This window comes from Eleginops maclovinus, chromosome 10 (assembly GCF_036324505.1).
Source record: "Eleginops maclovinus isolate JMC-PN-2008 ecotype Puerto Natales chromosome 10, JC_Emac_rtc_rv5, whole genome shotgun sequence".
Lineage (NCBI taxonomy): Eukaryota > Metazoa > Chordata > Actinopteri > Perciformes > Eleginopidae > Eleginops > Eleginops maclovinus.
Genome location: NC_086358.1, coordinates 15,016,092 through 15,039,541, shown reverse-complemented (window position 1 = coordinate 15,039,541; position 23,450 = coordinate 15,016,092). Strand labels below are relative to the sequence as shown.

Here is a 23,450-nt window from a genome sequence, read left to right as displayed (position 1 = left end):
ACATTGACCAGAAAGATCATGAACATACATACAGATTTAATAATGCATTGCAGTGTTTGAATCAAATGGAAAAGGCAGTTTTTTTTCCCACTATCTGAGTGCTGCTGCGGAATGATTATCATCTGGCTGAGATGTAACGTCATATTCATCACTTGTTGACAATCTGCACACAGCTCCATCCAAATTAAACTGGACTGTTGGTCCAATCAGCCAGAGTAATTGGAAACACCTGTATGGGTGTGCAGGGCCTTTAATATGCGTCTAATCTCATTAAGGGAGTGGGCAGCTAAAGGGTTTTAAACATGAATTAGCTACCATCTAATCACCTTAGCGACCTCTGAGCCAAGAACTATCTCAATATCATCTTTAAACACACTATCTCGCTCTTCATTCACAAACAAAATATTCTCTTACACACAACATCTCCGTCTGACAACACTACTGCAAACAGAGTAATGGTATGTGTGTGTAAGAGTGTGAAGGTATGCATGAGTGGAAAAGATTGAGTTTATATGTGTGTGTGGGGTGAGATCATAATGACGTGTGAGAGGATGATTAATGGCCGGAATAGCCGCTCATACCTCCGCCCTCCCCCACAGGGGTCACTAATGGATCTGCATATTTCATATGTGCATTAAACAGTGAGGATGTAATGCGTAGGGAGCATATATATGTATCAGTGTTGCAGTAATACATGTATATGGATTAACCTTGTTTGTATTTGTGAGTATTCTGTTCCTGATGTTTGCTTTACATAATATACCTTTACACTTGCCAATAACCTCATCCCTTTTCTTTCCATCTCTTATTTCCTCTGTACAGTGAGAAGAGGAAGCTGCAGGTGAACATCACGAGTCCCATCCAGTGCAGCATGAGCGGCAGGAAGTGCACGGTCATCGTGGAGCCCAAGATCAACCAGTCGCAGCCAGACTTCACCAAGAGCAGATCGGGTTACATCCTGGCTGTTCCTGGCAACTAAAAGAAATGGGCCAAATGGAAACAGTGACAGCTGGTTTCAAAGCCAGGCCAGGAGGATGATTCAGATTTGATTCACTTCCTTTGTGTCAGCATCGTCTGATTGTGTGACGAGTTAGATAGCAGCTCTGTAGGAGGGTTGTGGTAATTAAATCCTCATTATGCAAAGCCATGCCAAATTTGACCTGTTTCGTAGACTTCTATGAACAGGAAGTGTACTTCACGCCTAAAGATAAACAGGTTCTATAAAATGCACTACAGGATAATCCACCAAAGTGATGTTCTTTCTTTTTGAGAATCCAAATTTCATATGATTTGCTTTGTGCAATATTTACTTTATCTTACATGAAATATTGTAGTAGTTAAGGTGAGTGGTTATGTGTCTATAAACCGCTGCAAATTAGGGGGAAAAATAGAAAAAGGCTCTACAGGAATTATACTTGGTGCAGCTTCCTGGGTAGTAAAAACTTAAAGCAGGAAGTAGGATGATATTTATGTATGACTGATTTTTCAGGAACTCGATTGATTATATGCTCTCAAGCTGAAGATACACTTTTCGTGGTATGTATTCTAGGGAATATTAATATTAATGAAGACTTACCTACCTGGTAAATGAAAGGAAATTCAGCTTCCACTTTGAGTTCTTGAAATGTGTACAATCACGTGAGAACAGCCACATGTGATTCCATGGTTCAGTGTCTGAGGCCCCAGCTCTAGACTCATCGTAGATGTTGAGCAGGATGTGTTGAGCATATCCTGACCAACCTGCTACATGCAAAGTGATAAAAATCTATTAATTTAAATCCTGCTTTGTATACTCTCTAGTGCAATATGTACTTGTATAATCCTCTAATACTGCTTATATATGAAAGATAGAATATACTTTTTGTGACGGCACTTAAAGTGCATTAATAGATCATAGAAGATAACCAAAGCATTATATTGTCCAAAGTATATTAGACTAGACTTTAGTTCAGTAGCAGAGTGTTGCTGGCCAGTACTGTATAATCCCACGTGAACTCCAGCCCCTGAAAGTAGTCTCATTCTCTGTCTTTGTGATGGGTGAATAGCCTAATGAACTGTAATGTTCCTTAATCCTTTGGAATAGACAAATATCCCTCTCATCGGAGAGAAAGAGTGTGTGTGTACGGCTGTGGGAGTGTGTGTGTGATCATTAGCTCCTTTTAGCTCTCCTCTTCTTGGCTCTGAGGCTGAGCGAGTGTCCACAGTGAAGGAGTGGAGTCTGGAGTCAGACTGCTGGCCTAGTTTCCCTGCCTGTCGAGTAATGGGTGAGACTTTTTGGAGAAGTTGGCTGCGGTTGAAGTTTAGTTAGGAAGTTTCCTAACTAAATAATCTAAGTGTAACCAGGATAAGAGCTGATGGAATCCTCTTATTGCTAAGGAACGATGCTTTATTGTTTTGTTTTTGTATTACTCCAGTATAACACAGACTAGTCCGTCCCTTATCATGTATGATTTCATATTGATTATTTCCTCTCTGCACAGAAAATCCACATTGCCAAATTTAGAAGGAATGGATTAGTTAGTTAATTTTCAATTTCTACAGGAAGCTGCTTTGTTTTCAGGTCCTTATGATGACTTGACAGTAAATAGTTGGGATGAGAACGCAGAGATGTATCATGTCCACAGAGACAAAGAGAAGAGGGACAGGGTTCTGAATCTCCCTCTGTGTCAGGCCTAACTGGCGAGGCAGAGGCTCTCTTGTCGTCTTTACTTCAACAGAGAGGGAAAACTTGTTAGCAATCACTTGTAAGACATGGTAGCACGGTGTGCTTAATTAGATTGCAAGTGCCCGTGTGTTTTGAAAAAGTAAATCTCCTTCCTCTGTGCCGCGCAGCTCTGTGGTGGCTGACCTTGTCCCGACACTTTGATGCAGAAGAGGATTGTTTGGGGGAAACTGGTGCATTCATTGTGTGGATTAAGGAAGTGACATTGGTAGCATTAATGGATGGTTTTCTTCGGCGCGAATGCCGTGGGTGTGTGTCGGTGTGTGTGTGTGTGTGTGTGTGTGTGTGTGTGTGTGTGTGTGTGTGTGTGTGTACTCTAAGACTGCAGCTCTCCATCCCCTTCAGCACAGTAATGTCCCAAAGGGCTTCTCCTCTCCTCCTCTATTCACCGCTCATCATTAGGATGGACTCCGTGCCACTTCTCACTTCAGCGATTCTCTTTCCTTTTCTTTAGGCAATAATGGGGGGTGGGTGAACAAAGCCTTGCTTGGCACCCTCTTCTTCTACACTTCCTTTCTTTTCCTCTCCCTCCCTTCCTCCCTCCCTGCCACACTCTTCTTCCTCTGTCAGATCACTTCTCCTCTCGCCCAGTAGGGCTGACTATACTGTGTTTTTATTATTTCTTTCCTTCCTATGCCCAGGAGGCGTGGAGATAAAGAGGCAAAATACACCAGCAACAACACTTTGCAAACAATAGGAGTATTATGCAGCAATGAATACAAAAAAAAATGAGTATAAAACAAATGAAATGTAAATGCTGGGGTTCCAATACCTGTTAAAGGATTAAGATAGTCATTTTATATTTTTGTTAGATATCAAATCCCATGAAAAACCAACATGGTAGTCGGTCTCTTATTACATTGTGAGTCTTAAATCTTCAAAAAAGTCTCACAATGTATTTTTCCACAAGTTGGAGCTGTTCTTATAGTAAATTAGTTACTATTTGTTGGGGACTATTTTCAGCAGCGGATGAATCCACATGTTGTGTTAATGAAGGAAAGTGTCAGCCAGGGAAACAGTCTGGCTTAATGATACGTTTGATTTTTTAATGATTTGTTTTTGGTGATGAGTTCCAATCAGTGGAGATTACTTTTTCTATTCATTATCAGCTTTGACGCAGGTGTAAAAATCACTTTTCCTAATAACGCTTTATAATGGGCATAAACAAATGTCAAATATGAATGTTGACACGAGGAGATTGTGCCATGTGTTTGTCTCTTTAATGTTTTCCTCTTGCTTATACAACACTAATACCAAGCCCATCCATGTTAGCCAAAGGGTAACGCATTCCAATTTATTTCCCTTAATTTATTCCATACTCTGAATACGTCATTCCGTATGTGCCTAATTTTATATTAAGTTTGTATTTTGCTTATTTGTGATTACATAGCGTAAATATTCTGTCATATCCAGACCTAAAGGGACCTTCCCTGTTGTAATATTCTTTTGCAAATGAATTCCGTATAAATGCAGATTCCATGATGTTGATGATGACATTAAAAATCTTTCATTAATCAATTTATTAATAAATGTATTTGCATCAATAGCTGCTGTCATTTTCTTTCTGGTGTGTGTTTGTGGGGGGGGGGGGGTGAGATAAACTGTTATAATGATGTTATTCTTTCTCTAATGTTTCCCAAGGCCAGTCGTACCGTCTGACGGCTAGAGCTCATCGTTAATCCGCCGACTAACAGCTGTTTCATTGGGTGACGTGGCAACAGCTAAAACCCCTGCAGTCGGCATGACAACGTTGCTTCCCACTGCCACTGTGTGAGCCATCAGCAGCCTCCTCAGCAGGGTGTATAATCCACTGGCTGATGGATGACTATCTGCAGAGAGTGGGACGACTCTGCTTTCCCCCTCAGGGAAGTGACTTAAGTTAGACAGGACTCACTGACCTGGTGGTTAAATAAATGGGAGTTAATGGACAGAGAGAGATATGCAAAGAAAACACTGACCCAGAATAATCTGCCTGTGTGGAGATACAGCACCAATTCACAAGGAGAGGCTTCCGTAGTTAGTACATGGAAAGATTGTTGTGTAGCTCTGGAAATAAAACAGTGATTTTTAAAGAGTATTTCCATAGCTGTGTTTAGGAGCAACATAAACACAGTTAATTTAAATGACGTGTGTATTGTGAACGCAGGCGGAAAGTTGGATATTTCTGTTTATATTAATTGTACTGATAAAATAGTGTTTTTTAAAAGATGACACTTCCTGAACCTTGTGGGAAATGAAATTCTGAAATATTTTGTGTTTTACATTAAAACTAAAAATCTACAGTGGTATGCAAAAGTTTGGGCACCCCTTAGGAAAACCACTGCATCAGTTTGTCACTTGCTGAGCTTTTGAAGCAGCAACTTCATTTTAACATATGTTATACCTTATGGTAACAGAAACATCTCAGTAGTGAAATAACTTTTATTGGTCAAACAGAAACATGTTTATGTGCATTCAAACAAAAATAGGCATGTGCATAAATTTGGGCACCCCTAAGAAATAATTCCATTAATATTTAGTATTGCCTCCTTTTGCTGCAATAACGGCCTGTAGACGCCTCCTGTAGCCACAGACAAGTCCCTTAAGCCTGGCAGGTGGTATTTTGGCCCATTCTTCCACACAAAACGTCTCCAGTTCAGTCAGGTTTCTTGGCCTCCGTGCATGGACAGCCTTCTTCAAATAAATCCATACATTTTCAATGATGTTAAGGTCTGGGGACTGGGATGGCCATTCCAGAACATTGTACCTGTGCTTCTGCATGAATTCCTTGGTGGATTTTGATCGGTGCTTAGGATCATTGTCCTGCTGAAAAATCCAACCCCGGCGTAGCTTCAACTTTGTGACTGACTCTAGAACATTCTTGTCAAGAATCTCCTGGTACTGTAAGGAATTCATGTGGCCCTCAACTTTAACAAGTTTTCCAGTACCTGTGCTAGCCACACAGCCCCATAACATGATAGATCCTCCACCAAATTTTACAGTGGGCAACAAGTTCTTTTCATTGAATGCAGTGTGTTTTTTTCGCCATGCATACCTGTTCATGTTATGACCAAATAACTCAATCTTGGTCTCATCTGACCACAGTATTTTGTTCCAAAATGCTTCTGGCTTGTCCAGATGTGCTTTTGCATACCTCATGCGACTCTTCTTGTGATTAACACTCAGGAAAGGCTTTTTGCACATCACCCTTCCAATGAGCTCTTCCTGGTGCAAAGTACGCTGGATTGTGGAACGGTGAACAACTACACCATCAGCAGCCAGATGTTGTTGTAGTTCTCTGGAGGTGGTCTGTGGCTTCTCTGTGACCATTTTCACCATCCTTCGCCTGTGCCTTTCCCCTATTTTTGTCGGCCTACCACATCTTTCCTTCACACGGACTGTTCCTGTGGCCTTCCATTTCACAACTACGTTTCTGACTGTGGAGACAGACAGTTTAAACCTGTCAGATAATTTTTTGTACCCTTCTCCTAATTTATAATGTTGGATTATCTTAGCTTTCAGGTCAGTGGAGAGTTGTTTTGAGGTCCCCATCTTGCCACTCCCTAAGAAAGAACCTAGGCCAGGCACAGCCAGCTATTACCTATGTTAAATAGCCTTTTTCATGATTGGTTCCACCTGTCTTTGTAATTGAAGGTCTAATGAGCTAATCAAAGCAATTTTGTGCAGCAACCTGTCAGCTATAAATCCGTACAGGTGTTGAAATGAATGCTATTTATAAGGGTGCCCAAACTTTTGCACATCCCATTTTTTGCATTTTATTTTATTATAATAAAACTATGTAATGCTACCCTAAGAATTTTGGTCTGGAAAACACTAAAACGTCTACATCTTTGTAGGAAAACAAATGTTGTTGCTGTGATCTTCTATTATAAAGGAAAAGCAAATTGTCATGAAATCTCAGAGGGGTGCCCAAACTTTTGCATACCACTGTAAATGTAAACACACAGGAATACAGATTGATATGAGGCTGATTTTCAGGATCCTCCCCCCACCTACTGTACCTGTCATTTGTAAATGTTAATCAACTCATTTGATTGAGAAGGCATAAACACTTACTGTAAAATGGAGGGAACATGAAGAAAAGTCCAGCAATATATTTTCTAAAATGATCAAAACAAGTATGCAATATATGGTTGGCACCTTCAGTTTCTACCACTTCAGGTTGTTGTACAAATACAAACAAGTCCAAGATCTTTCCTCTGTTGCTCCTCCCTTTTGTTCCCTCTCAAAGGGACACGTCACCCCAAAATACAAAATATACTTACCTGTAGTTGACCAAACTACACCTAATAACCGTACCGTTGCCTAAGAAGTTTGCATCAACTCCTGGAAAAGAGACTCTTGAGACAGCGCCAAATGTAAACGATAATGACATCCTCCTCAGCTGAGCTGTAACGTTAGCTCCCTCTGTCAAGGCATGTTCGCTTTTAAACATTGAAACGGTTAGCGGGTATTTCAGGAGATACAAAGAAAAATAGTTTTTACAAGGAACTGCTCGTAAAAAGCTGGATTGATTTCAAGTAAACAGGTGAAGTAAACATTGCTGTTGATTTTTCCAAATGTTTATTTTTTCTTCAACACAAGCAAAGGGCCATTTAGTTCCATTATATTGGAAAGAAGTCAGACATCTCTACATCCGCTATCTCCAACACTCAACTCACACCAAGGCTATAAATACTGCAGCACTACAGGTAAGAAGAAAGTATTGTATTATTATGTTGGTGCATACTGTCCCTTTTAAGGCTATTTCCGATCAAAAGTGAGCCTGCAGTGATTTGAGTTTGTGGGCTTAATTAAAAAATGAACTTGACTTGAGTAACCTGGTTTCATCTCAATAGCCAATGTAAAAAAAAAAAACTATTTTCTTTCTGCCAAAGTACACCCACGAACACTGACTAATTTAAATTCACTCTACAACCATATCACCAATCAGAATGTTCACCTGCTGGCGGGTGTGATTTGAAAGTTCCTCCGTGAAACTGCTTATAACAAAGTATGTGTGTTATCTTGAGTAACTGGACATTTTTACCACATTGACGGACACATTGGGAGCTATTTGGCTGTCATTGTCTTTGTTTAGGAACCCTTTTAACATGTAGAGGAGAAGATCAGACCAACAACCCTACAATTAAGTTGGATTGATGGGCTCTTGAGCAAAATTAACCATCAAGCACCACCTTTATTTCAAACATGTTAAATGTAATTTACTTAATTTGCAAAGTGCAGATTTAGACGTGATGAGTGCTAATCAGTCAACAGCACAAAAGAATGAAAACGCACAAAAACACAAATGGCCACTTTGAACGATCAGTGCATTTTATTTTTCCATCACAGTACAAAAATAAATGAAAATAAGCAGAAACCAACTGAAAAAAAGGTTCAATTACAGTAACAGCTTTTTTGTCTTTTTCAAAAAAGAACATTTTTATTGTACAGCATCGACACCCCTCCCTCACCCCCACCGAGGGAAACTGAAATCCTAGTAGCAGTGTGGTTGGTGTATGCTTCATGTCAATAAGAAAAACAACATGTCACACATTCTTCTGTACAAATAAAACGCTGCCAGTCACTCACACATGCACACACACATTCACGCACACATGCGGCCATCGAATGCCTCCCTTTCTGAAGCTCTTCATCACTGTTTCGTTATTTTTTATCTACAAAGTACGCAACAAGATACAGAAAAAGAATTTAACTTTAACTATCACTTGAGTCTTTTTTCATATTTTAATTAGTTTTGAAAGTATTTTCTCAAACAACTACTCAATGATGCAAAGTGGAGAAAAAAATGGCACATTTCGAGTGAATCGGGGGGAAAGTGGACAGAAAGGAAAAACAAATTGGGATGTATTCATGAGGCCCTTCACCCCAAAAGCCCTGCTTTTATCCTGCCCGAGCAGAATCCCATCCAAAGTGCGTGCCAGTACAAACACTCCAAATGAACTTTCTCCACACAGCAGAGGAGGCTGCTCATTACCTCTGATTCACACTAGTACAAGAGCGAAAATCCTACAATCCTCTGGGAGCAACTTTAAAACATGACAGAGGCATTTTGTTGGCACTACCATTATGCTTGTTTGACAGGTTTTCTAAATGGAAATACTGTAGCTTCTCCAGTGATTGTAGTTTGTATACAGATAGAAACTGTTTCCTGTGTAACAAAAATGTGCAATTGCTCCTGTTTTTGTTCTAAAGTGGTTTCCATTGCACACTGCAGCCTGTCAGTGTTAGTCTGCTGGTTTCTATGATTGAAAGTGTGATTATTCCTATAGAGGTCATCTCCTGCAACCCCTTGATGAATGTGATGTCACCCTGCATTTGATTTACACAGAGGCGATGCTGATGGAATAAACTCAAGGTGCTTTTCTGCAGTGAGGGTCTTATATATAACCTGTTCCCCTGGAGAAGTGTGATATGTGGGACAGCAGTTTGCAGAATAGATGTTTTTAAGGGCATTTTCTCAGGTAAATAGATGTGCTTCTGTTAAGGTGTCCTTGATGATGTCACTTTGGTAATAGTCAGATTTGACATTGGTTTTTCTAATTAGGTATTTTATCCCAGCAACATTCATTTGCATAAACCAGATCAATCTTCATTCCCACCAAAGATAAGCACGGCCCCTCCTCACATCCTTCCCCTTCTCAAGGTCTCCCATCCCGATCCTTCAGTAACATTAAATGTGCCTAAATAAATACGTAAATGGCAATAAATTAGGTTTCAGTAAGTAGTTAGTAGTAGAGGAAAAACCCATCCCATCATTCAACAGCTGGACAAACAGTACAGTGTTCTCAGACCTGTGGGGTTTTCATCAAAGATATGGCACTGTTTTTTTTAACATTTTCTATGCTGAATCATAAGCACGAAATTAAAGATCATTCCAAAAATCGACAAAAGTACAAAAAGAATTTCCCTGGTAAACAAATAGCCTATTTTAGCAAGCAGAGCTAAATAAACTAGTCTCACTTTGTTCACAGCATTCTCTAATGCAGATGCAGTTGGTTTACAAATCAAGTAAAAAGAAGAATATTGTTCCTACCCTCCTCCTAAAACTCTGTAAAATTGCATGGCACACATGCAAAACATTACATTTCTAAGTAAAAAAAAAAGGGAAATCAAAGAAAACTTGTTCCAGAAAAGCAATAAATAAGCCTCCATAGGTGTAAGCCTGTGGGGAGTAAAACATCCATTATTTTTTTTCTAGATGAAAATAAGTTAGGTCTTTCTGACTGACTCATCATACGTCCTGTTGCTGTTGTCAAAAAAGTTCTACAATGCAATGTTTGCTTATTGTCCATCCATCTGTTTCCTCTTGTCCAGTGTAGAGCCACAAACAGAAAGCCACAAAAATATGGATCCAGCATCGATGGCCCCTGCTATTCTTTCAGATATGCATCGCAGCAAAAAAATGTCCACTCGTATCCGTGTTAATGGAGGGGACGAGGTGTTGGCATTCCAAAGAACCACAGTTTGCAGCCGAAAGGTGGGGGGGGGCTGTTCATCCATGATGCAGGAAGAAAGCCAGTCAGGCGATGGCCCTCGCCCTCCTTCAGTAGGCAGCACATCACGTGGTCAAACAGTCAGAAGGTCACTGGTAGGCTGTCGCAGCATTCGTCCTCTCCACATTCATTGCTGTAGATGTTCCTTTTCTAGTTTTGTCTGCATTGTTTTTTTAAGATTTTCAGTATTTCATATATATATCTGTACGTTAGCAAAGGATTCACCCCAAGTCTGGCATTTGTCTTTTACTATACATCATCCTTGAAAAAACTGCTTTCATTCTCAGGTTTATGGAAAATTCATCCATTGCTTGTTTGAAAAAAATAATTTGGCATTGTCAAATGGATGTCATTGAGTGACCAAACCCCCATTTGTAGGTGACAAAAATGCAAACGTTTCTAATCTGTCCCCCTCCGGAGTTAAAGATTCAGTCATACTAGTTACAAAGTTGTTATAAATATTCCTAATTGGCCTAGTCCCACTTCAATTTGGACAAGAATTAACAAATAAATAGCATCACAAACAATCTTTCTTTCGAAATGCCAGACTGGTGTTTAACCCCCCTCCCCTCCCTTCTTCTCCCCCCCAGCAGCCCCTCACCGGTCCAGGCCAATGAGCAGGCGACTTCTCTCCTCCTCCTTCTGGCTCTCGTTCTTCAGGTCGGCGAACACCTGAGTGAAGTAGTGCGGGTCAGAGTTGATTTGCAGCATCTTGGCGCTCATCAGGTTGATGATGGACAGGCAGCGGTCCCAGAACGTCTCCTTGGAGCTCTCCACCAGGAAGGGCTTGAGAGGGTAGGAGATCTCGTTGCCCATGTAGGAGTAGGACAGGTAGAGGCAGGTGAGCAGCACGGCCTGCAGCTCGTGCTCCGTGGCCACCTCGGAGGAGACCACGTCCCGGCACAGCATGTAGACGAAGACCACGTTGGCGGGGGTGATGAAGCCCTGGTCTTGCCAGCCCTGTAGCAGCAGAGAGCGGTCCACGCTGCGCAGCCAAAGCACCGGATCAGTGGGGGACAGGTGTTTCAGCCGATAACAACGCCGGCACAGGAACTCCCCGAGGCAGCGCAGAAGCTCGCTGGTGGAAGCCTGGACAATCACTCTCTTGGGAGTCCCGGGGGCCACATTGGAGTTGGTGAGAGGAGCCTTCTTCACAGAGGATACTGTGTTGTTGGAGGCCTTGGTGAGAGCTGGAGTGGTCTGATCCTGGGCAAAGGTGGACAGGTTGGCGCATGACTGGGACTTCTTCAGGTTCTCGTTGTTGAGCTGGGTGACGTTGTTCTGGTAGTTCCCGTTAGGCTGCACCTTCTTGGAGCCTTTCTTCTTGGCCGACACCGCCACGATGCGCTTCCATGGGAGCACGTTGATGAGCGAGTGGCGCTTCAGGTTCTTGTCTTTGGCGTTCTTGCTGTTCTGGACAGCCGTGTAGTGGCCCACAGTGGCTGGTCCATCCTCAAAGAGGGCCGCCTTTCGATAGCTAGGGGACAAAGACAGCACGGTTCCCATGGTGACTGTGGGGAGGCTTCCAGGGGCTTCAGCCGCACTGGGTCAGAAGAGGGTCTGCCAGGGGAGATCCTGAGGGGCTCAGAGCCGCTATGCTTCTGGGAGCTGCGAGTCCCGGGCTAGAGGCTGCCACTGGGCATCTAAGGCCTGGGAGTAAAAGATCCTGCAGCTTTTTGAGAGGAAGAAAATGTCCTCCACTTGAACCGTCTCTGTTGGATTTCAGCTCTCTGTCTGTGTCTCCTGATGGCCACTGCAGGAAGCAGAAAACATCAATATTTAGAAGAATAACTGGGGAAGGATCAATGAATCTTAGATTATCCATAGGATTTTCAAAAAGCAAATAAAATGTATCCAATCTCAGATCAAATCTAAGATTATTCAGATTGCATCTGGTAATATCAGAGTAATCACTTCTGTAATGTTCTCATGAATGTGTGCTTTTATCTGACTGCACCTCAGGCTTATTAGCAGTATTGATTTGACTCAGTAAGTGGTGGGATGGATCAGTAAAGCTTATGCTAATTAATTCAAAAAGTACAGAACCCTGCTGCATGATCAATGTAATAAGCATCCTGAATGAACAAACGTGTTGGTGTGATGCTGCAGCTGAAATGTATAATCTGCAGTTGAGCATAGAATAGTGATAATAATATGGGAGATCAAAGATTGGAACGAATTACTCCACATTTGATGAAAATGGATATGATGAATATACGAACATCTTATAATCAGAGACATATTTTTTCAATGGCCGACGAGCAACCATGCGACACCCCCTCACTAAAATGGAAGACTGTAAACGTAAACACCTTAATAGCAGGTGAAGGTCGCCTCATGCCTATACAGTAGCATAGTAAAGCACAAATCCAAGGTCATATCATATTCCAAGTCTAATAAACCTTGATTGACGAACAGATGTACGATTCTTTCTTTGGACGACATGTTTTCCTCCTCGCTGCAGTAAGTACTGTATGCATACGTCTCTCGATGATTGACTTTGATCGCTTGCGCAGGATCCGAGCTCCTCCATCTTTCATTCCGTCACCCTGTTATCAATCTGATCCATCAATGGTGGGGAAATTCCGAAACATCAGCGTTAAATGTGAATTCGCTGGGTTTAAAAAGCATGTATCGGGCTTCTTGTTCTGTGATAAGCGCTTGTGTAGCTACTTGTGCATCGGGTACTCTCCATGGTGCTGAAACTGAGCGTCTGCGTCGAAATGGAAATGATGGCCATGATAGGCGGTGGCTAAGAGATTAAGAGAACCCTCTTATTTTCCTCAAATCTGTAAACATGTTACATATGCCTCTGCATTTAGCTGCCTATAAATCCATATTCTGATCTATTTCAATTTAGTTCCCTATTTTACTATTTATATAGCCTCTGTTTTTTTGCGCCAGATATATTTACAATGTGACTTCCTGCACCAATATGTGGCAACATGAATATAAACTCACCAGATTTCCTTCTCAATGAGGATATAATTCGCTGTAACGACGATGCTCCACGTCCCGAGCCTGTTTTTCCTCACAAGACGCGATAAAAGTGTAAAACCATCTCCAAGGAAAGGAATGAAACCAAGTGAATAATCCAAGTCGAAGCGAAAAATAAAAAAGATCCAGCGGTGGAGGAACACGCCTGGTGTCGGCGATGCGCAGACGATGGGAGGCAGTTGTGGAATGGATGCTTAAATGAAGATGTGCTCCTGGTCCTCCTTGGCCGTGAGATGCGGGTGCTGCGAGGGCTGATGTTGTGTTGTGTCACTGGCTCGGTGAGGAGAATTGGCGTAAAGGCGGTGGTTGGGCGCCACCCTGCGCTCTGTGCGCGCTGTTGCCTCTGCTTGAAACCACTCCGCCTATAGAAGAAGCACAGCATGCAAACTGAACCCAGTGAACTCACAGGATGTTTTTCTTCATCACACCATTATCACCCATCTAACCCAATCAACATCATCCATCCATAAGCACCAGTTGATGGGCAAGATCTATAGAAGCCTACACTATAGCTACTTTGTATTAGGCGACTGCGCGATTTAAACCCCCGCGACGGGTTTATTTATCTCATCATATACGGTATATGTTCTTATGCAGTCATAGGCGGATTTTGCGGGGATTTTCCCTAGTGGCTGACATATATTACAGCATTACGTCTAAAAATATTTAGTTGAAAGCCCAGTTGAATACTGTTCATACAAACCATTGAAAATAATATGATACAGTGCAGTACAAGTTGCCTACTTCTGAGTCTCTCTCTGTGTGTGTGTGTGTGTGTGTGTGTGTGTGTGTGTGTGTGTGTGTGTGTGTGTGTGTGTGTGTGTGTGTGTGTGTGTGTGTGTGTGTGTGTGTGTGTGTGTGTGTGTGTGTGTGTGTGTGTGTGTGTGGCACAAGCGCATTTTGTGTGAGCGAGCGCACGAGCGAGAGAGAGAGCCAGGGATTGTTGTTTTTAGCATTGGGTGCTAGCTAGTAGGAGCTAACAGATATAAGGAGCTGTTTCTAGAACAAGGTGGAGGAGAGTCCTCTCCTGTCAGACTGAGAGGCTCAGATAACTACTACTCAGGTGAGGTAAAGGACTCTGAGGTTTTGGATAGTCAACTTTAGTCTAAGTTATCTCAGTGTGTCTCACACTGCTTGGGTACGATTAAACAAGTATTTCCAAGGCACAACTTTATATGATCATTATAGTCAGAGAATAAATGAAAAACGGGTGTTTAAGTCATTCCAATTCATAATATAGGACAAGAAAACCAAAATACAGTTTAAAAGGGGATTGTGTGGTCCCATTACTGGAGTTAATTGTGCCCCTTAGAGTGCACCAGATTGATGCATCTAACTTCAAAATTAAAAAAAAAATCTTCCCGGGGGAGCATGTCCCCGGACCCCCTAGGGGATGTTAGGTGCTCCCCCACTTAAAACATCTTGACATGGAAAGGATACTATACGTTTGCACACTTTTAATATAGTCCGTATGCTTGTTTTGGTACGCGTGCATGCATGTGCGACTCAGGTGCGCTCCGGTACTTATATATATTGTCTTCCGTTACTGTATCCATAGCACCACACGCAATAGTTGGGACTGTGTACTACTGACGTCAGTAAAAAAGGTTTGCCCCCCAAGCACAAATGTCAAACTCCGCCTATACAGTCCTCGGGCTATCCTTTATCTGTGCTACTCCAATAAGAGATACAGTCAGACCAATGCATCATTTTTGCCATAATAGGCAGATTGTGTTTTATTCAGTTTTGAATAATATCATATATATATAATATAAGTTGTTCTCAATTGTTCCTGCTTGTGGAAACACTGTTATGGATTCGTCCTGTAAGGATGCTGCAGTTTTACCAGGATTGCATCTCGCTTTCGATAAACAGAAACTAATTGTGTCCGATTCTCAAGAAAAACTATTGAATTTTGGCTTTCGGTAAGCATCATGCCCAAATGATTTAATATGATCCCAGCATATATAGTTGCTGATATTACCATTATTGTTGTTGTTTTTATCACATGTTGAGAAATGTAGGCTAATACAGTCTATCTATATGCCAATTATTGATTCGTTCTTTTTAAAGATTTTTAAAAGCACATAGCTACCTCGGTAAATCCATGTGTCTTCCCTATACTATAGGTTTTAATGTCATGTTTTGGGCTAAATACTTCCTCTGCAGTGAAATTATTACACGGGGCCTATATTGTCCTACTAACCATGGACAGATGACTCTTTTACACGATAATTGCAATTAAGTCACATGTTTACCGTTGCTTTCTGGCAAACGAATGTATGTTTTTCATTGTGACTACATTTCCCATATGCCTTTAAATTCAGACATGCACGATGTCGTCACACACGCGTAAGGTAACGTAGTCCCGGCACGTAATTTTCATTCAAGCAGCATTTGAATAAGGAAGATGGCGGCTGCAGCAGTGGTTGAGTTTCAGAGAGCTCAGTCTCTCATTAGCACGGACCGCAACGCCTCTATCGACATTCTCCACTCAATAGGTAGGTGTTCGGCCGAGGTTTGAGATGGACACTTTGGACACCGAGATTATTTATCGGTCAGTGTCCAGGCGGTCAGGGTAGCATGCTAGCTAGTGGCGTTGAATAGCAAGAGCCGGCGGTGTGCCTTGCTGACTCACTGTTGAACGCTGGGTAACGGCAAATGCTAGTGAATTCTAGCTAGTTAGCTCGTTAGCTCCTTTGCTAACTTTAGGCCTGGGCGTGAAATGTGTTAGTTGTTTTCAGAAATGTTACGGTTTTTGACTTTGATATTGGGAATGGTGTTGCTGCGTCATTGACCAGAGTTTCTAAACTAACTACCTTTAGCTCAATTTAAGACTGTCATGTTAGCATGTTTTCTGTTCAGGCTAACGACTTTAGCTTGTTGTCAAAAGCCTTTAACCGATTTCGTCAACACAGTGAAAAGAAGCTTTCTGATTCAGTTAAGTAACTGCTACCTTTTTTAAATTAATGGCTGCTAATTTACCAGGGTTTCTTTGTGTTATTTTTGGAGCACACACGATCTTATGAAAATTGCACAATAATTAAAGTTACTGTAAACAGTTTTTACATCTCCTATAGGCATCACTGTCCTCAAATTGCCTTGTCACTTCTGTCCACTAGCTGTCAAACTATCATCTAACTACATCTATTAATCCCAACAAATAATAATGTCGTGACAAAGCATTGATTTTGTTCTGAGTAATTTAGTTAATCATTTATAAGCAATGTGAGTATTTACAATTATAGTAAAGCTTTTCTTTCTAGCATAAAGCTACCTTTTATTGGTGTAATTGTATACAAGCCATTGCATACTCTTGAGTAACGTTAAGGAATTGTCAACATGAAAGTTGGAGATCATACACTGATTCTTTGGAATTGTCCAAAATGTCATACTGGGAGGGATTCATACAGAAATGTTAATTAAGGTTTGTTTTCCAAATTTTAAATAGTGATTTGTTTTATTTCTGGACAAAACAGCTGTATAAAATGTAGATTTGTGATTGTAAAATATTTAGATCTTGACTGATGTTCAGACATGGAAAGCTATTTAAAATAAAAAGTGTTTGGGTTAGGGTTGATCCCAAGATTAGAATCTGCATTTTCACAATTATTTTTATAGACTGACTAATATGTACATAATACTAGTTACTGTCATATTGGTAGGTAGGCCTGTAATTAAGTTATATTAGAGTGATGGAAATTAACAGATTTTGTGGCATTAAAAAACTTAAAACAGGATACAGCAGACTCAGAGGTGTTTAAAAAGCATTACAAGTTAGAGACTCACTGATTTACAGAGTGTTTCACTGTGGCACCCACACTGTTTAAAATGTACAAATTCCATTGAGTTAGGATAAAATAAGTAAATGGTTTTCTGTTGTCAACTTGTTGTCTTTCTTTATCAGTGAGGAGAGATGTCCAGGAGAACGATGAGGAAGCTGTCAGGGTTAAAGAACAGAGCATCCTGGAGCTGGGGACACTTTTGGCCAAGACGGGACAGGCTGCCGGTAGTGATCAAACTTTGTTGTCCATTCTTTTTGTCTCTACTTAACCCGGACCCGAACCTCTTCTATGATATGGATGCAAAATCTGAAATATTATCTCTCTTTTTGTCAACAGAACTAGGTGGTCTGCTGAAATTTGTGAGGCCTTTTCTGATTTCCATCAGCAAGGCGAAGGCGGCCCGGCTGGTCCGCTCTCTGCTGGATCTCTTTCTGGACATGGAGGCAGCAACAGGACAGGAGGTGGAGCTGTGTCTTGAGTGCATTGAATGGGCCAAGACAGAGAAGAGAACCTTCCTACGACAGGCTCTGGAGGTAAAGAGGTCTAGAAAAACCTTGTCGGGTGCTTTCAAATGAAGTATATGTAGTTAATAAGCCATATGATATTCCCCATCATTAATGTGTAGGCATCAATGCTAGACTCTGACAAAATAAAAATGTTTTTCTTTCTGGCAACCATCAACACCCCTATAAATGGATATCACTCAAATATTCAGCCTTCAAATAGAGCATTAACCCGTGTGATATCTTTTTGAGTGAGGTACTGAGGTAGTGGAGTGCTGACAATCAAAGGTTTTCACAGCAACTTATAGTGTACCAATTAGGCTCCTAAGTGTGTTTTATTCTTTGAGACCTTGAATGCTGATGATGCAGAAACAATTCCAGCTGATATATCCATCCTATCACCTAACCGTGCTTAGCGCCAACACACGACACCTTTTGTGATTAATGATAGGATAAACAAAAGCAATCTCCCCAAACATGAATAGCAGCTGTAAGAGGAGTCAAGTGTAACGTTTCCTGACTCAAGGAGTGGGAGACGCTGTGATTTCAAACATATTAGGGTGGAGAAACTTGATCAATGTGATAAAGCTTGTGACAAAGCCTTATGAAAGTAACAACGAAAGATGCCAACACAGCTACTACACACTGCTATATATGATGACATCACCTTGCTTTACCAGCCAGAATAAGCTTTGTAGCAAAAGGACTGCCGGCATACTCTCAGCCAGGAATATCTGGAGCTTTTCGCTCAACAACATTTTTCATTCATTTTATGTGGCCTCTAAAGTGAAGAATAAAACTCTGTAATGAAAGTGGCATGTATGAGTAAGTGAAACCTGAGAAGAGGGAGGCTCTTAAGACAAGCCAGGGGACAAAGTTAAGTGATAAGAGTAATGAAAGCAAAAAAGATTGTATCGCACTGTGGAGTCCTCTTGTGATGTACTTGGATAAGATTCAGTTTAAAATAGTTAAACACTGTCCTTCAGCAGTAGCCTAAGCAGACAGTAATGTAATGTGGTTTCTCAATTTTGTATAAATCTAGCTTCTGCAAGTAATTAAGCCTGTTTCTACACTGGTTGACATTTTAAAAGGCCATTATTCTATCTAAAATGTGTCTATTCCATCATGTGGGCCAAATTGACAGTAATATCAGTTTGTATTTAAGCATGATTCAACATCCAAACACCAGGTCCAAACATCAGGTTCTTGTTGAGTTACACACCGGGGACACATATTTATGTATAAAAGAAAGCAAAAGGTGCATTTTGGACAACAGGGGATCTTTCACACAAGGCAATATATTGGCACTGCTGCTCTCTGCTTTTCTAATGGCACTCTCTGTTCTTTCAGGCTCGACTGATCTCACTCTATTTTGACACCAAAAGATACCAGGAGGCCTTGGCACTTGGTGAGTGTTTATGTAGACAAAACCTGTTTTATCTTTTGCTGAAAGGAAGCATTTGTCTTCTGCTTCAGACACTGGATAGAAAGGCATGCATTGCCATAATGTGAAAAACCACACATTCATTCTGGTTTAACCAGAAAAAACCAAAAGATATACTCTCTCATTGTTATCTTAAGTGTTGAAAAGTATTTGTTTTAGTGGAGGTCCTTCTTTGAACACTTGTGATACGTTTTTACCTACAATGAGAGGAGAGTGCATATCAAGACCACTATTGTGCACTTACCCCGCAGCTGTTTACTGAGTTGTTGCAACGCTTAATATGCATGACATTAACTTTGGTTTATTCTACTATCCATAGGAACCCAGTTGCTCCTGGAGCTGAAGAAGATGGATGACAAAGCTCTCCTGGTGGAGGTCCAGCTGCTGGAGAGCAAGACGTACCACGCTCTCAGTAATCTGCCCAAGGCCCGCGCTGCCCTCACCTCAGCCAGGACCACCGCCAACGGCATCTACTGTCCCCCGAAGCTCCAGGCAGCTCTGGACATGCAGTCAGGTCAGACGTGTTCAATATTCTCTCTTACTACGATTACTTGGGCTACAGTCTTCCAGTTTCAGTGTGTCTGTTAGAGGAAACCGCACACCCAATAAGACTTTTTTAATTTGTGTTGTTTATGAATGCTTGATTAGAAAAATGTATTCCACAATAGGCAGCCCTTGCTAACTGATCATTAAGCATTACAAAACAAGATTAGGGCCTAGTATGCAGAAATGGTGTTAATACTAATTGTTAAATGTTCATAACATTTGAATAGAGAATTTGTGGGATGTTTTTGCAAAGCTGTATTCAACTATTTTTTTCTTATTTAGCATTGTATTTTTATTATGGGGCCTTAAGGTCTGTAGCAACATGAGAGAAACCCTGTTGTCTACATTTTTATTTATTCTGGTAATCCCACTAGGGGGCGCCAGACAAGTCTGATATATTGCCTTACATTATATGTCATTGAGCTGACTGTATCTATGCTACTTGCACACACTTAATTATGGTTGACATTCGTACAGGAGCAATTTTAGGGCAACAAGTGGATTATTTATTATATGGATTATTAGTATGATAGAAAACCTTCTATGAAACAACCCCTTGTTCTCTACAGCTGCTTGAAAAATATTTGTTCTTCAGTGTTTTAGCTCCTTTAACGCTGATAACCATCTCAAAAGTCACAGAGATGTGACAGTGTTGAACAGTGAACACAGTCCAGCTGTGATAATATCATAGTAATTTATGACTGAATAACACAGTGAACACTAAGGAGGCAGCTTACTGTTAATTGTTTTGGAGTTTCCAACATTGTTTATTGCGATCTTGTTAGTCAACACCCAGTGAAAGCCAGCTCACAGTGGTTTTTAATATTTGTATAATCGTACAATCACATGCCAGCTACACCCAGCCAGTTTTTCCAGATTGATTGGTATTACACATTTCACGGTGTCTGCGGCATTTTGTTTTGACCACAGATCTTAGCTAACTGTCATGCTGTGTCCTCTGTGTTGCAGGGATCATCCACGCAGCCGAGGAGAAGGACTGGAAGACGGCTTACTCCTACTTCTTTGAGGCCTTTGAGGGCTATGACTCCATCGACAGCCCCAGAGCCATCACAGCACTCAAATACATGCTTCTGTGCAAAATTGTCCTCCAAGCGTAAGTAGATCTTGAAAAGTCAACCACCTCCATTACTTTCACGCCCTCAGGGTACCTTCAAGTCATTACTTTACTGACTTTTATTTCCTAATGTTCATTTTTCTGTTTCTTGACTGTTTCAGCCCAGAGGAGGTTCCAGCTCTGATCAGTGGTAAACTGGGCCTGCGGTATACCGGCCGACAGGCAAGTGCTAACTTTTCTGCTCATAGGAGATGATCAATTGTTTTCTTAATAATTGCTGCTCTTACATTAAAAATATGATTAAGAATAGATGTGATGATGCATACTTTTTGCACAAAAAGGAAATACAAGCTGCTTTTTTCTGTTACCCGGTATGATTAGATTGTATTTCTGCCTCTTCCATTCAAACTATTCTATGTTTTTTGTAGCTACAATGTAGCATTATGTAGTTGCGTCTGTTTCCGTCTTGGTCATTTCTTAAATTATATAAACTCTTGTACTTTCCAGATGTCTTTAGTTTTGTGTGTGGTGACATATTATTTAATTACTATCAGTAGAATAACATGTATCTTTTTGTCTTACCTCCTTTTAGACAGATGCACTGAAGAGTGTGGCCCAGGCATGCAAGAACAGATCATTAGCAGACTTCGAAAAGGTATGAATTCTTTCAGTGCTACCACATCGGTGTAATGCAGACAGGGCATGAACATCTTCATTAAGCCTTTTGTGCTCGTTCCCTTTTAAGATACTGTTCCTTTTGGTCCCTATAATGGCCAAAACCAATCCAAGTTGTTGTTAAATGTAATCGTGTGTGTCTTCCAGGCCCTGACAGAGTACAGAGCAGAGCTGAGGGACGACCCCATCATCACCACTCACCTGGCCACGCTGTACGACAACCTGCTGGAACAAAACCTCATCCGAGTCATCGAACCCTTTTCCAGAGTACAGGTAAGTCCATGCCAGGCTTACACAATTGAACCTTTGCCATAATTGAAACTTACCATTTGTTACCAATTCCTTAATCATAACTTTTTCATGCCTCTCATACAGTTGCATTTTTTTTTCTCTCCTTCCGTTTTCAGATAGAGCACATATCGGGTCTTATCAAACTGTCTAAGGTATGTATATTGGCAGTTGAGACATTTTTGTCTGTTACAATCATAATTTACAGCTCTTTGAAGTCAGGGTTTCATTATTCCTTTCTCTGTTTTTATAGGGGGATGTGGAGAGGAAATTATCGCAGATGATTCTGGACAAAAAGTTTCACGGTAATAGAAATTGCCCGGTATAAAACTTGTACACCTAAAAAATGGCCCAAAAGTATTCAGTGTGGTGTCGAATGTTTTTGTGTCATGTCTTTGCGCAGGAATCCTTGACCAAGGCGAAGGTGTCTTGATCATTTTCGAAGAGCCCCCGGTGGACAAAACATACGAAGCAGCATTGGAAACAATTCAGAACATGAGCAAAGTTGTGGATTCACTTTACAACAAAGCCAAGAAGTTGACATAGGTAAAAATAAATCTCATTTTGAAAGAAAAGCATTGTTTTCGAGCTCTTTCTTTAGTCTTAACAATACACTTGTCTTTCGTCCTCAGAGCAGATTGCCACGGCAGTGCGATGGAGGGACAGTGTGTGTTTGACCAGCGTGTGTAACATTTTAAGAAGGGGGACAAGGGAGAGCGACAAAAGGGTCCCACAAACTGCATCAAACAGGATTCCCCCCATCAAACTCCCCCTTCCTCTCCCCTCAATGGACAATTTCATCACTTCTCTTGTTTGTTTGTTTTCTTCCTCTTTAATTTTGATATCTCTTCAGGATTCTGTATAACACTCAGCGGCCAAATCAGGCCATCAGGGAATATTGTACAACCACAATAAAAAGATTAAAAAGGTTTAAGAATACATATACGTTTATATCTGCTTTAAGGTTGGGCTAACTAGCCTTAGGCTGACTTCACTGCAACCTCCAAGGTGCACCTCTGCGGCCTCAGACTCTGCTACCAACTGAAAAAAGTCTTTCTTCTCCATTACGTTCAGAAGCACACAGCTCAGTTTTCAAAAAGTTGGGATACTCCTTGGAATACTGATTTTTGGTCGAAGAGCTCCCCCGCATTTATTACTTTTTCCTTTCCATATCAATGCCAACAGTTAAGTCCCCACTGTATTTCAGATATGTATTAAACTCACTTTATTTGTTTTTGGTTTTGTGTTTTTGTTTAAAAAAAATAAGAAAATCAGATGGTTGCCACATGCCTGCCCACCCTGGTTATGTTAGTCTTTAGAACAGACAGGATGCCATTTCACCACCAGTGCCACTTTTGGGCACTTCTGTTTTGCCTCTGTTTGGGTGCAATATGAAATCTGAAGGCAGAGGTGGAGATGTATTCATCGCCTCTGAGCATCTGAGTGAGCAATTCTCCATTATTAGGTCCTAGCACTAGTGTGGAATGCTAGTAACCAAACAATTTGTATGGGTTTGATTTGGTTTTGATTTTTTTTGTTTTGTTTAACTCTTATAAAGACATTTTCAAAATAAATATTTTGTATTTTAAGATTTTTGTCTGGTCTTTTGCAAAAAAATGCCGCTGCTAATTTGACTCCAACTATCACCGGCCACTCAGCGATGGTGTTTATTTTTACAGTATGAAGGTGAAAAGAGGGGGGGTTTGCATGCTGGAAAGAGTCTTTGAAATGGGCTCACTAATAACAAGTTTAACCAGAGGACAATTCAAAGGGAAGTTAATGGTGATAAACAACTCAACAAAAATACATATTAAAAAAATACAGAATCCACTGAAGAGTCATTCTCCTGCTGCTATTTGTCAGTACTGAAAAAGTAACTTTATATGAAGGGCATTAAATAAGTTAAACTGAGTTTC

General features: G+C 40.9%; 3 protein-coding genes across 4 annotated transcripts in view; 2 read left to right on the top strand and 1 right to left on the bottom strand.

The window, feature by feature from the left end:
• The window catches only part of myo1d (myosin 1D), a 101,002-nt gene extending 96,734 nt beyond the window's left edge, over positions 1-4,268 (top strand). The window contains exon 22 of the mRNA XM_063893115.1: positions 823-4,268. Coding sequence (XP_063749185.1) covers positions 823-979 — 157 coding nt within the window. The 3' untranslated portion in view covers positions 980-4,268. The remainder of the gene's footprint in view (positions 1-822) is intronic.
• Positions 4,269-8,054: 3,786 nt separating this feature from the next.
• cdk5r1b (cyclin dependent kinase 5, regulatory subunit 1b (p35)) lies at positions 8,055-13,469 on the bottom strand. Its single transcript, XM_063892650.1, has 2 exons — positions 13,183-13,469; positions 8,055-11,974 (listed from the first exon to the last, which is right to left on the bottom strand). The coding sequence occupies exon 2, from the start codon at positions 11,725-11,727 to the stop codon at positions 10,819-10,821; it is 909 nt and encodes a 302-aa protein (XP_063748720.1). The 5' UTR covers positions 11,728-11,974; positions 13,183-13,469; the 3' UTR covers positions 8,055-10,818.
• Positions 13,470-15,580: 2,111 nt separating this feature from the next.
• On the top strand, positions 15,581-23,123 carry psmd11b (proteasome 26S subunit, non-ATPase 11b). Of its 2 annotated transcripts, none has more exons than XM_063893494.1 (13): positions 15,581-15,719; positions 17,126-17,227; positions 17,340-17,536; positions 18,857-18,914; positions 19,270-19,464; positions 20,466-20,610; positions 20,733-20,793; positions 21,164-21,226; positions 21,394-21,519; positions 21,654-21,689; positions 21,788-21,839; positions 21,938-22,080; positions 22,172-23,123. In XM_063893494.1, the coding sequence occupies exons 1-12, from the start codon at positions 15,629-15,631 to the stop codon at positions 22,078-22,080; spliced, it is 1,269 nt and encodes a 422-aa protein (XP_063749564.1). In that variant the 5' UTR covers positions 15,581-15,628; the 3' UTR covers positions 22,172-23,123. The 2 variants fall into 2 exon arrangements, with proteins under 2 accessions (XP_063749564.1, XP_063749563.1); XM_063893493.1 differs by having other exon boundaries at positions 22,167-23,123.
• The last annotated feature ends 327 nt before the right edge of the window (positions 23,124-23,450 follow it).

Coding starts and splice junctions, on each gene's coding strand:
- cdk5r1b (XM_063892650.1), bottom strand. CDS start 11,727: ATGGGAACCGTGCTGTCTTTGTCCCCTAGCTATCGAAAGGCGGCCCTC.
- psmd11b (XM_063893494.1), top strand. CDS start 15,629: ATGGCGGCTGCAGCAGTGGTTGAGTTTCAGAGAGCTCAGTCTCTCATT. Junction 19,465..20,465: donor AGCTCTGGACATGCAGTCAG/GTCAGACGTGTT, acceptor TCTGTGTTGCAG/GGATCATCCACGCAGCCGAG. Junction 21,520..21,653: donor AACCCTTTTCCAGAGTACAG/GTAAGTCCATGC, acceptor TTCCGTTTTCAG/ATAGAGCACATATCGGGTCT.